The 12,503-nt window shown below is 40.8% G+C and overlaps 1 protein-coding gene across 1 annotated transcript; it reads left to right on the plus strand.

Moving 5' to 3' along the window:
• The first annotated feature begins 9,763 nt into the window (after nucleotides 1-9,763).
• LOC109527242 (myeloid-associated differentiation marker homolog) lies at nucleotides 9,764-11,250 on the plus strand. The gene has a single exon (XM_019889040.1). The coding sequence runs from the start codon at nucleotides 10,335-10,337 to the stop codon at nucleotides 11,229-11,231; it is 897 nt and encodes a 298-aa protein (XP_019744599.1). The 5' UTR covers nucleotides 9,764-10,334; the 3' UTR covers nucleotides 11,232-11,250.
• The last annotated feature ends 1,253 nt before the right edge of the window (nucleotides 11,251-12,503 follow it).

Consider the following 12,503-nt stretch of genomic DNA (forward strand, 5'->3'; position numbering starts at 1 on the left):
ATATATATTTATTTATTTTTACAAATTCAAGATATTTTAAAAAATGTATTCATAAAAAACAGAAAAAAGTAAAATTTCAAGAGATAAGTATACAGTACTTTGTTTTTTGTTTTTGTAATTGTACAACATACTATCACGACAGTCACACAGTGACTACTGAGCGAACTAAATTTCCCACAGCACTGATTAGACAAGCAATGTCATGTGATCATCTGCAGCCAGTGTTGGCCAAGCGGGCATGTCATAACTAATTAACATGTTGAGTCGCGTGTCTTACCCTCCATGGCAGAGTTCGATCGAACCCAGGTTAAGAACCACTGGTCTAGAACAACGTAGCAGTTGGTGTCTGCAATGCTGCCTGTTCTTTACAACAGTATCATCAATATGAGCTGTAAATACATCAGATTTCGGTACATTGAGGCCAATATCAAAACAGTCTTTGCAGCAATGTCTGTTTTGCCAATTGTAATCGGCCCAATTGACTGCACTCATATTGCGTTAAGGGCACCAAGGGATGACACGTTCTCTGACGCAAATCGAAAAAATGTACACACAATTAACGTGAGTCAAATGCGACACAATGGCCTGGCTTGACACGTGATTCGTTCATCCTGACAACAGTGTAGAGAGCAAACTTAAGGTCGGGGTAAATGAACACTGTTAGATCGCAGAAGTTCTTACCAGTAAAGCATGAAAATTCAACTTGACCTGCAGGTGACAGTTGCTACCCCGACAGATCGTGGCTCCTTGCGAAGCCCCTGAGAGCACTCAGCAAGTACTCTACAATAGAGTCCACGCTCGTGCACACTCATTGGTAGAACGTGCTGTCGTGCCATCCGATGGCGGTTTTTGGATAGGTCAGGCTGCTGTACCACCCGAGGAATTCGTGCAAAATTATATCGGCATGTGGAATTTAAGGCTGGCTTTTCTCTTCCTCCTGGCAACCGTCCACTGGTGTGACATATTCAAATGTTAGTTTAACACACACAACCAATGTACATGTCCGAATTAAGTAAATCCAGGAGAACGAAAGATTTTTTTTTTTCCACTTATATGTTTTTCGTTTTTTTCTCTCAGCCATGTCTGTGTCTCCCTCCTTCTCCGACATTATGCCAGACATAGTTGCTCCTCCGAGAATGGAAGATATTTGCACATCTTGTTAAGTGATCCCATGTGTTGTCTTGCCCCCACCGGTCACAGTAACACTTTGTCGATGGGCTGCAATTCTTTGTTTGGGCATCCACTTTTAGATCTGACCATTTTTTTTTCTTTCTTTCTTTTAATGATCCTCTTTGCTGAACTGCATTTGTTCACAGCAGCAGTGACCTCCTGCCATACGCTGCATTTTCTCTTGTTGGACGTGTTGCTTCCAAAGCTGCACAACAGCATGCCATTTCTTGCCTCCATCAATTGCATTGTGTGTGAAGTTTCGCTTCCTTGTCATTTTTTGCGGTCATCGCCATATTTTGCACTATACGAACCATGAGCCTGCATGGTTCATTGACACACATTTTCCTGCTTCCTATTGACCGTATATGAATAATATGAAATTACAGTACATCACTCTTGAGGAGAAGCATCTTTCTTCAAGACTGGGTGTTGACAGACAGCAAGAGAATTGGCAGGGGGCTTTAGGCACACATCTCTGTGTTTGATGAGACAGAACAATATCCAAATCCCCAACCGCCTCATATTTAAGTTCCTGAAGACTCTGAAAAAGGGAAGTTCTTCCAAAGTCGCTCAGAAGCTTGCGCGCTTATAGGTGCTGGGAGGGAATGGAGGGAGCAAGAAGTAGAGGGGCGGGAGGAAAGAAGATAATGTTTATGCATTAGATTTTCAAAGCCCTTTTCTCTGCAAAGAAATTCAGATTCAAAGGTGTATTTCTTGCAGGAAGATCTGAAGGATTCTTTCTCCCTGTTATTGCTTGAGTGACAAAGTCTCTGTAGCTTATCCAGGACTTTGTATGCACATGGTAACTGAGCGTGAGGAAGCCCTACATAGCAACGCTTTATCCGCTCGGGCAAGTGAGTGGTGTGTAACTGTATGTATAATATTTTATATTTTCTATCCTCCAACTACATATTCGACTTCAAAGAGAAGAGTAACGCCGAATAGTAACACCTTGACTGTGCAATCAACTGCTCCTGTTCAATCAATCACCTCGCCCCGGGACGAGCGTCAACTCTATGAACACAATTGAGTATGAACTGTGTGTGCCCGTGCTTGTCGCTGCAAATTCAAACACGCCGGAACAATATTAGCTGAGACTTCTTCTGAGAGGAAGTTTGAACTTCACAACTTCAGAGGCAGAGCACTTTGAAAGAGCTTAAGGAGCAGAGATGAGAGTGTTCGGGTGTGGATGTGCACACTTGCGTCTGGATAGTGCTGAGTGCAGCAGTCATACATACGTGTGATTAAAAATTCAAATGAGTGCCTTTAGAATCAATGCGAGGCTTTGAGGCTTCGTAATGAGGCTGATATGTGAAGTTTAAACATTCTCATCTGCTGGAAGTGCCACCGTGGAAAAAGAGACAGAGAAAGGGGAGGTGGGGGTGGGGGGGGCGAAGAAAAATGGGAAGATGGGTGGCTTTGATGCCGGGCTTTCACCGTAGGGCATGGCTGCTTGGCTGGCTGTTGCTGAGATCATTCAGTCTGCAACCTTCCCGAAGATACCATTTTGTTCACCAAAACGGCTGCAATGCGAAGCAGAAGAAGCGCTGGAGTGGAGAGTGGTGTCGAAGAAAGTGAACACAATAGGAACAAAGGGTTTGTAAAGAGGAGATCACTGAGGTGATGGGTGTGGGGGAAATGGGCCCTATCAACAACAATTCTTAAGAAAAACAAAAAAATAATAATAATGCGGCATTCATCCTGTCAGTCTCAGGGCACATGTAGGCAAATAATAATGTCCTGGTTTAGAGTGAAGGAGAATTATTGTTTTGTTGCTTACTTCGACTGCTCCTACAGTAGGCTACAACTAAAATTGCTTTTCCTACCATGCACATACACACACACACACGCACGCACGCACGAACGCACGCACGCACGCACGCACACACACACACACACACACACACACACACACGCACACACACACACACACGCGTACTGTGTGTTACTTAGCTGAGGTAGCAGTGGGAGTCTTGTGCCACTTGGAATGCACTTACCTACAAAACAGAAGACGGAGTTTTGAAGAGGCCTATTGATAGGGAACCTGCATGTGCATTTAAAGCTATAAATGTATTTTTTTTTCAACCCGTTGTTTTTACGCGTTTTTTTTTTTTTTTTGACAGCCTTTGAAATTTGTCAAATGTACGTCCGATTTAACGCTCAGAAAGACTACTTTGGCCCCATTTTTTTCCCTTTGCTGCAATGAAATAAAATCTAATCTTTGATTTGGCTGGATATTTGGGCGTGATTTTCTTTGATAAGGTCATCACTTTTCCAACCACACTGCATGTTGGACATATATTAAGGTCATTTTCTTCAGATTTACTCCATCAATCAACTCATCAGAAAGGGAAAACAATAGATCTTGTCAAGTGTTTCACAGTAGGCTAGTTTTCTACACCTTTTACTGTTGCTGTCGACTGAAAATGGCATAACAGTTCCTCAGGTAATGACCAATCATGGTGCATCTTCAGAAAACAGGTGAGCCGTGATTGGTCGTTACCTGAGTCATCAATGTCTGTCTGTCTATCTATCTATCTATCTATCTATCTATCTATATATATATATATATAGCCGCTTTGAAATGTTTTCACCTTAAATGTATTAAACATGTTAAATCAGTCAAGCATGCAATGATATACTGTTTCCGTTTTGTCGTTGCTTTTAGACACTTTTACAGAGCTACATTTTGTTCAAGATGTTCAGGTAAATTTTTGAGGATTTTTCATGATTTTAGGGTGGCCAACAGCCTTTTTTCCTCACTTGACGAAATTCACCCCTGCACGGAACAGTAGCTGAAACCCATTTCAACATTCAGAACCAAAACAAGAGCAAACTGTGTTAAGCTGACCATTTCTAAAACAGTTGCTGGAAAATAATTAATGTGACATGTTTATGAATCAAACCTAAACATAGCAGAAAGTGAAAAAAAACAATGTATGCTTCCAAAATTTAATTCATCAGTATTTTGAAGAGACTGTGTGTTATTTTATTCATAAATACAGTAGTTCATTTGTATTTTTGCATATCCAGAAAAACTGTAGTGGCACCTATTTTTTTCGGCATCCTCTCTTCTCACTCGGTCAACCTCCAACCTCTGTTTTTTTTTTTTTGTTTGTTTGTTTTTTAACTCGCCTTGTGGGCCGTCAAATGTCATTTTTAGTACATGCCGTGACCCACTGAAAATTGATGGTGGGCCGCAAATGGCCACCAGGCCGCAGTTTGGACATCACACAATGCTGTTTGACACACGGTTAGTTATGTATTGTTAGCCACATAAAGACAAATAAGAATCCGTGTGATTTTCACTCCATGATTGTGCTTGATCGGTTAAAGTAAACCCTGCATCAGTCACATCACAATATGTTATATATCCGTCGGCATCACCATGTACAGAGGTGTTCTGGTATATCACGAGAATACACTGACACTCTCTAAACAAGTACATGCCACTTCAAGACATGAGATACTTATTAGAGCTGATGTGTTTTCACTTGCAGACCACCTATAGGTTGAGAGAAGAGACAGACTTTGTGCCGCATTCACTTGCGCAAACAAGGATGCTGAGTTGTTGTGCCAGTCATTGGCAGTGGAGTCTTAATAAAGCCAAAACCCTGCCGTGCGTGCTCTCTCTTTTCCGCGACTCCTGCTGGTCGTCAGTCTCACCAGTGTCGTAATTTACTGTCAGAGAACTCCTCAAACTGGCCACCACACAGAGTGCTGACGGGGGACCACAGACAAGGTAGCAAAGATCACAGTCAAAAAGAATGAGCGAAAGAATTCTTACTTTTCTCTGCTGGAAAAAAAACAAAAAACAGAAGAAAGGCTAAAAAATAATGGGGGAGGTGGAAAGGGGAACAAACTGACTGAAACACAAGCAGCAGTTTGCCTAGCTTTTGTTTTTGTTTGCCTCAGTTTTTTTTCAGAGAAGTGCAAAAAGAAGGGGGACTGGGGCCTGCAAGGCTGTTGTCAATAGTTGAAGCTACAGCCGCACCTGGTGACGTGCGACTGGTCTTTGATCACTTGTCGAGTGAAATTCCACAAGTAGATTACAGTGACTGAGAGGGCAGCTGCAGGTGGGACGGATAGAGGAGTGACAAAGGAGGAAACGAGAGAGCATCATCCGAAATGTGACCCTGTGCATAAGGAATCCCAAATGCATGAGTACCCTTGTGACTTTGATTAAAATTCAGGACCTGTGGCCTTGATCGACAGATAATACAGGTACAGAACAAATATTTGCAGTTAAATATGTTGCATCAGGAATTTTAATTTTTGTCAAAGACAGACCCGTAAAAAAATCCTTCTTGGCATTTTTGTGGCAGAGCTGATCAGAATTAGAATCGTCTTTAATTGGCCAACTCTTATGAAATGAAAATATATTACAATATATTAACATTTATTTGGCAATGTATTAGAAAACACATGTGTGTAACAGTGCGTGTGACCGGTGTTAGAGACTTGCTGTGTAATTGTAAAGCCCCAGTTAAGTTTTTCAATCATCCTAGCACACGTGGAGCAGCCAAAACTGAAGACCACTGCTTTAAACTATTCTCCACTTGACAGCTGGTTCCCATGTCACACCTTGACATTGCATGCAGTAAATCTGTCAACAATGTGCGGGTAGTGTGCTCCTGGTATGCTAATCTGCACAATGTTTACCACAATACTAAGACGACGTGTCTGTAGCGACGCCACTCAAGCGAAGCGCGACTCAGCAGTCCATGACATGAACAGTAAGATTTCAAACTATTGTTGCCTATTGAGCCATTGTCATTCAAGGTATCCGTGCCAAGAAAAGAAGGGCATTAAAGGTCACCTACTAATGTTGACATTATCTGCATTACTATCATTTATTACATAAGCATGTACTAAGGCAAGATTAATGCTTATTGAATCAATTCAAAGAGATTGGCCGTGTATCAGGAAATGTTAGTTCTATGTTCTTGAAGCTGTCAAAATGATGTCCTATGAAAACAAAACAATGTTTTAGAGTTGTACATTTTGTTTGACTGTAGTTTAATTTTATTTATTTATTTATTTATTTATTTTCTGCCAGGGGAGTGGCTGTTACTTTCGGCTAAAAATAAGAACACGTTTTGAGGCATGTGGGAGATTCCCAAACTGCATGGAGAGATGAACTGGTCAGATGAGATGAAAATAGAGCTTTTTCAATCAGCAGGGAAAATGATGTCTGGTGCACACCCAACACATCTCATCACACTAAGAACACCATCCCCACAGTGAAACATGGAGGTGGAAGCATCATTCTGGTGGACTGTTTTTAAACCAGCAGTCCCTGGGAAATTAGTCACAGACAAAGGATGATATTTTTGAGCAAATCCTGTGCCAGTCTGTAAATGACCATCAAACTTGAAGGAGCTGGAGCAGTTTTCCCGCAAGGGATGGGGAAAAAAAATCCAAGTGGCTTGATGTGGCAATCTCAAAAGTAACTTGCAGCCGTGATCGATAGTTATGCACATGCCAATTTTAACTCTTTTATTTATTTATTTATTCCATCCAGTATTTACTAGCACTTTCACTTTAAAACAGACTACACTATATGATGCAGGGGCAGCCTGGTGGTCGACTGGTTAGTGCGTCAGCCTCACAGCGCAGAGGTGCAGGGTTTGATTCCGGCTCCGGCCTTCCTGTGTGGAGTTTGCATGTTCTCCCCGTGCCTGTGTGGGTTTTCTCTGAGTACTCTGGTTTCCTCCCACATTCTAAAAACATGTGTGGCAGGTTAATGAAACACTCTAAATTGTCCCTCGGTGTGAGTGCGGATGGTTGTTCAACTATCTGTGCTCTGCGATTGGCTGGCAACCAATTCAGGGTGTGCCCCGCTTACTGCCCGAAGACGGCTGGGATAGGCTCCAGCGCTCCCTGCGACCCTTGTGAGGATAAGTGAATCAGAAAATGGATAAATATATATATTTTTGATTTGTGTGTGTGTGTGTGTGTGTGTGTGTGTGTGTGTGTGTGTGTGTGTGTGTGTGTGCACTCACATGCATGTGGAGTGTTGCCACAATGCAAGGGTGGGGTGACCCTCCTAAGCCTTCTCCACCTTTCCTTGGTTCTATGGGAACCTGCACATTGCTAATCCTCCTTTTTGGCCTGAGAGAGCTTCTCCAAACAAATCATCCGGCTCTAAGGCCCACTGTTCCTCAAGTGGGCTTCTGCCTCTCTTTGCCAAGTCGCACCAAAAAAAAAAAAAAAAAAAGAAGGTCCTCCTTTCTTCTCGCTTTTCTCATATGCTCCACATAAAACAGCTACCTAGTGTGAGGCAAATCCCACTCGCCTCGATCTCTTTTCTTCTATGGGCCAGGGAAGGAGAAATGAATAGGGTGTGGATAAGACACACCAGCAGGGGATTGTCAAGTTGAAGATTGAAGTTGAAGATGACCCCTTTTGAAAATTTGGGCAAGTGTGACTAATGCTGTTAAAGACGTCATTGTTTGATTGCATGCAAAGAGGAAAGTGAGCATGAGAGAGGCTGCACCTTATCCAGAATTTCCATTTAATTGCTTCACTGTGTACACACACTAATATATACAGTATAATTAACTATAGAGCACTATTTAACTCAAATGGTAAGGTAAGAGACTTTACCGTTCTTCCCTCCGTGTCCCTGTCTTCCAAGTCTTTTCAGTGTTTCTTGTCAGACAGTAGATTTTCAGTTCCTCATTCTACAATTTCCAATTCCAAATACAAATATTCTCTCATTTTGAATTTGATGCCTGCAGCACTTTCAAAAAAAAAAAAAAAAAGCTAGGACAGGTGCAGCAAAAGACTTGGAAAGTTGAAAAATGCTCAAAAACACCCGTGTGGAACACTCCACAGGTGAACAGGTCAATTCAGCACAAGTGACTATCATGATTGGGTATAAAAGAAGCATCCTCGAAAAGCTTTTCATTATATTTTGTTTTTATGTTGTTTTGTGTAGGGCTGCAATTGCAATAATTAATTTAATAATAGTCTGTTATTTATTTTGTTGATTAATCTGTGATTTTGCTGATTGTTATTGGTGTTTTATTTTCATCCCTTTATTCAAAAAATTGTATTCAAATTAACAGAGCAGAAAAAAGAAATTAACTGATTCAGTTGCATGTAAAAATTACTTTTTACAGGTTGAAACAAAAACAACGAGGTATATGCATTATATATCCCATCCATTTATAATACGGCTTGTGTTCATTCGGGTTGGAGCTGACCTGAAGCCTCTCCCATGCAGCTTTTTTTGGCGAGAGGTGGGGTGCACCTGACAATCAACTGCCCACCAACCAATCGCAGTCAAGATCACAAAGAAAAGATGAATATCGTGTGTGGTTGAGGTAAATTGCATTCCCAAACTGTGCGTGTCTGAGTAGGAAATTGTGATTAAAGTTCAACTTGATTATCAATCATTATATATGGTGTAATTAAATTTGTATTGTTATCTGAATTTTCACTGGCATAGGCAGCCCCCATGGCGAAGTCCACCACCCGCTGTTGAAATAAAACATGTCTTCTGTAAAATGACCACAGCGGGGCGCTAATGTAGTGCTATTTTTATTTTATTTTTTAACTTTTCTTTTGTTTTGTTACAATTCTTTTCACTTCCATCCATTCATCCATTTTCAACACTGCTTATCCTGAACAGGGCTGCGGGGAGTGGCTGGAGCCACTCAGCTGCCTTCGGGGCAGACTAGACCCTGAACTGGTCGCCAGTCCGTCGCATGGCAAAGAGACAAACAACCATTCACGCCGACATCCACGCCGTCACTGAGTGGGAACCGACCCCACGCTGACCGCAGACAAATGAGGCGAGTTTATCACTACACCATCAGTTTAGACGTCTGAATGATTAAAAAAAACTAATAATAATAATAATAATAACAGTCAGGCTGTACACGTTTCATATGATTGCATTATTTGTTCTCCAATATAATCTCAGAGTCTATGAATACTGTATGTTAAGAACTGGAAAGTCATAATTGTTAATTTGCCTCATTTAATTCTGTGAAGGGCTGCCTCACTGTTTGTTTGTTTGTTTTTTTTTTGTTTTTTTTTAATGAGTGACATGAATTGAAAATCCACTAATGACACTGTATTCATACAACACAGAGAGCAGGTGCTCATGCACAAATCGGTGATTATCTGGGATTTTCAGATGAGTCATTGTGCATGCACACAAGCACAGTGACATTTATTGAAAACCACCATGCATTCAAACACACACAGAAATTTAAAGCAAAACAAGTTCCTGTTCCTTGGGGTTTCAGCACACACTGGGCAATATTTTGTCCAACTCCACAGACAGCACAAAACACAGCTGTACACATTTATGGCATATGAATGTTTGTTGGGAAATTACACGATCATCACTAAATGTAACAAAGAGTGTTTTTTTTTTTTTAATTTTGCATGACTTCATCTGTACACAATTCCTCTTCATCCAGTTAAAGTACAAATACTTTTTGAAGGGACAAGGCTGGGAAGTGCACACAATATTCTCTTTATATCTTTGCGGTCCTGTTCATGCTGAAACTCAACATATAAAGATCATTTTAGACTGTTGTGGATCAATTGTATGATATTTAAATTTAGATATTTCAGTTTAGAAATTTAGATAATTATTTTCAAATTAGTAGTGGCACAGTGTTCATTGTTGTGTTAATAAAGAAGCTGCAGTCATAATGGTTTATTACTAGTGGCTCAGAAAAAAAAAAAAACACAGCAGCATTTTGTGAGAAGCAAGAGCCGTAGGGAGATAACTTTGTTTGCATTACCTTTTACTGTGGCCATCTGCACCTTCCTTCCGTGAGACTTAGTGTGCACTGCTGAAACCTCAAAAAGGAAGTAGGCGCGGCATATGTTGACAGACTGTGATGCACAATATATATCCATTCCATGATGTCAATTGTTTGTCAAAAGACAGTGGTGTGAAGAACAAGAGAGCATGATATTTTTGATGAACCTTTTGTACATTTGATTTTGTTATTTTTACGGACTTCGATAGTTTTTTTTTTTTTCCCTCTGGAATTCATTTGGACTAACAATTTTGGAGTGAATATTTCTTGGTTAACAAGCACATTTTCTCCAAGAACTGAGAATGAGAAATATTTTGTGCTTCTAAGGAAAGAGTGACTCTTATCTGTTGCGTATCTATATTTAACTTTGTTGCAATGCCCGGGATTGTTCTCGAGGCTAGAGACTTTGCAAGTCCTCTTTTTTTGGTGAGGTCATGCGAGGTCCTATTTAGTTGTACTACATTCAGTCTGGTGACTGCACTAGAATCATCAGAGCTAACCAAGAATCCGCTGCATCTTCAACACCTCCCCACCATCAAGATCTTCTGCATATTTACCTGGTGCTTCTTCTTCACAGTTACCCTGCTGATCCACTTTCTCAGCACCATCCAGTTTCACAGCCTCCTTCCAGTGTCATGGAAAAACCTGACTGCGACCGTGGCAGTTTTGGGGTCTCTGATGTGTCTCAGTGCCTCCGTATTTTTTCCATGGCTCATCATGGAGCGCCAAAAGGCCTGGCCACGACCTGTGGCGGCTACCGTGACATCAGTCCTCACTTTCCTCGCCTATGTCTCGGAGTCCTACGTCCTCTGCTCCCAAGTCCAGGAGCAAAAAGGTTTTATGGGCAGCCTACCTGGTCTTCTCAAGATTGTGCAACTTTGGGGAGGTTTTCAGGTGATTCCTCTGTTTGTGGAAGCAGATCATGGCCTGTACAATGGATTTCATCGTTGGCAGCCGTGGGTGTCTGGAATGTCTTATGGCGTCTGTATCCTCATGTCTCTTGTCACAATGGTAGTAATATTGGGTGAATTTGCAGGGCGGTGTCGTCTCCGTTTTGACAGATTAATGGTTGTTTTCACTATTATTGGATTCCTGCTATATATGGTTGCTACCGTAATTTGTTTTAACAAGCCACTACAGCTAATCAACAGTGAAAACAAAAGTTCAGAGCTGGTTATAATGGAGGCAGTGGTTGCTTTTATCACACTGTTATCTTATACTGTGGACCTTACATTCTCTATTAAAATCTTGTGTGACAGGAGTCACACATGAATGAACTCTTTGTGATAAATGTGAGTGATGATATATTTTTCTATGAATGTTAAAAATGTTGAACTGAAATGATGTATTAGTAAACGATTGATTTCATGTTATGATCTTCACACAAGTGGTAATTCTTCAGTTAGAAATATAAAAAAAAAAAAAAAACATCCATCATGTGAACCGCTTTATCCTCACAAAGGTCACCGGTGTGTTGGAGCCTTTGCAGCTGACTTCAGGAAGCAGCCGGGTTATTCTCTGAACTGGTTGCCGCTGTCACGTTGCGTACTAGGCAGAAGGAGAGAGCTGCTTCGTACGCAACGGAGCGAACAAGAATAGGTGGATCCCCGAAATAGCAGGCACTGAACAAGGTCTTGTCTATCAAATAATATTTATTACAAACGAAAAAACACCGTCAAAAGGAAAACACAAAACGCTGGTCAAAACGAGAACCAGGTTTTAATGAACATGCATGCTTTTGGAATGTGGGAGGAAACCAGAGTACCCGGTTTGTGAGACAGACGTGCTTGCCAGCCCAGAAACATGTTTACATAATGTAAATAAATCATAAACATATACTCCTGACTATATTCACTATAAATTTTATTTAGTGACTCTTAAGATTGGATTCAGATTTAATTATTTATTGATGTTTGTATTTAATGCAACAAGATAAGATAAGATAAGATAAGATAAGATAAGATAAGATAAGATAAGAAAACCTTTAATAGTCTCACAATGGAGACATTCCCACTTCACAGCAGTAAAGTCATGAGAGGAAGAAGTAGAAGAACAACATAAATAGGAGCTGCTGGAAAGGCAGCCACTCTCGCGGCGCCATCTTGAAGTCAAAATAACACAAAAAACACATAAGACACAGGTAAACTTTCATTGTATTGCAATTTCCTCTTGCACCTTACCCCATGCATCAAATTCCACGCCTTATTCTTTTTTTTTTTTTTTTTTAATAGATGTTTGATGTTTTTCTCCTTTTTTAAGAGTGTTTGCAATTAGGCATGCATGTTTTGCTTTGTGTTGTTTTCGTTGTGGAAAGAGTGATTTCCCAACCATCCATCCATTCATGCATTTTACTGGACAAAAGATAATTAAGGTCTACCTTTCGGAACGTAAATGAAGTGCATGCCCATATTTTTAGTGTTATCCTACTACCAAACCATTACACTAGATGGCAACATTGTTTTTCCTTCACATCTGCCTCATCTGTTCTAGACTCACTAAGTAGCTTTTTGGAAAAATCGCTCGAAACGACTCCAGTGCACGGTG

The sequence above is a fragment of the Hippocampus comes genome, unplaced genomic scaffold (assembly GCF_001891065.2).
Source record: "Hippocampus comes isolate QL1 unplaced genomic scaffold, H_comes_QL1_v1.1 scaffold86, whole genome shotgun sequence".
NCBI classification, from domain to species: domain Eukaryota; kingdom Metazoa; phylum Chordata; class Actinopteri; order Syngnathiformes; family Syngnathidae; genus Hippocampus; species Hippocampus comes.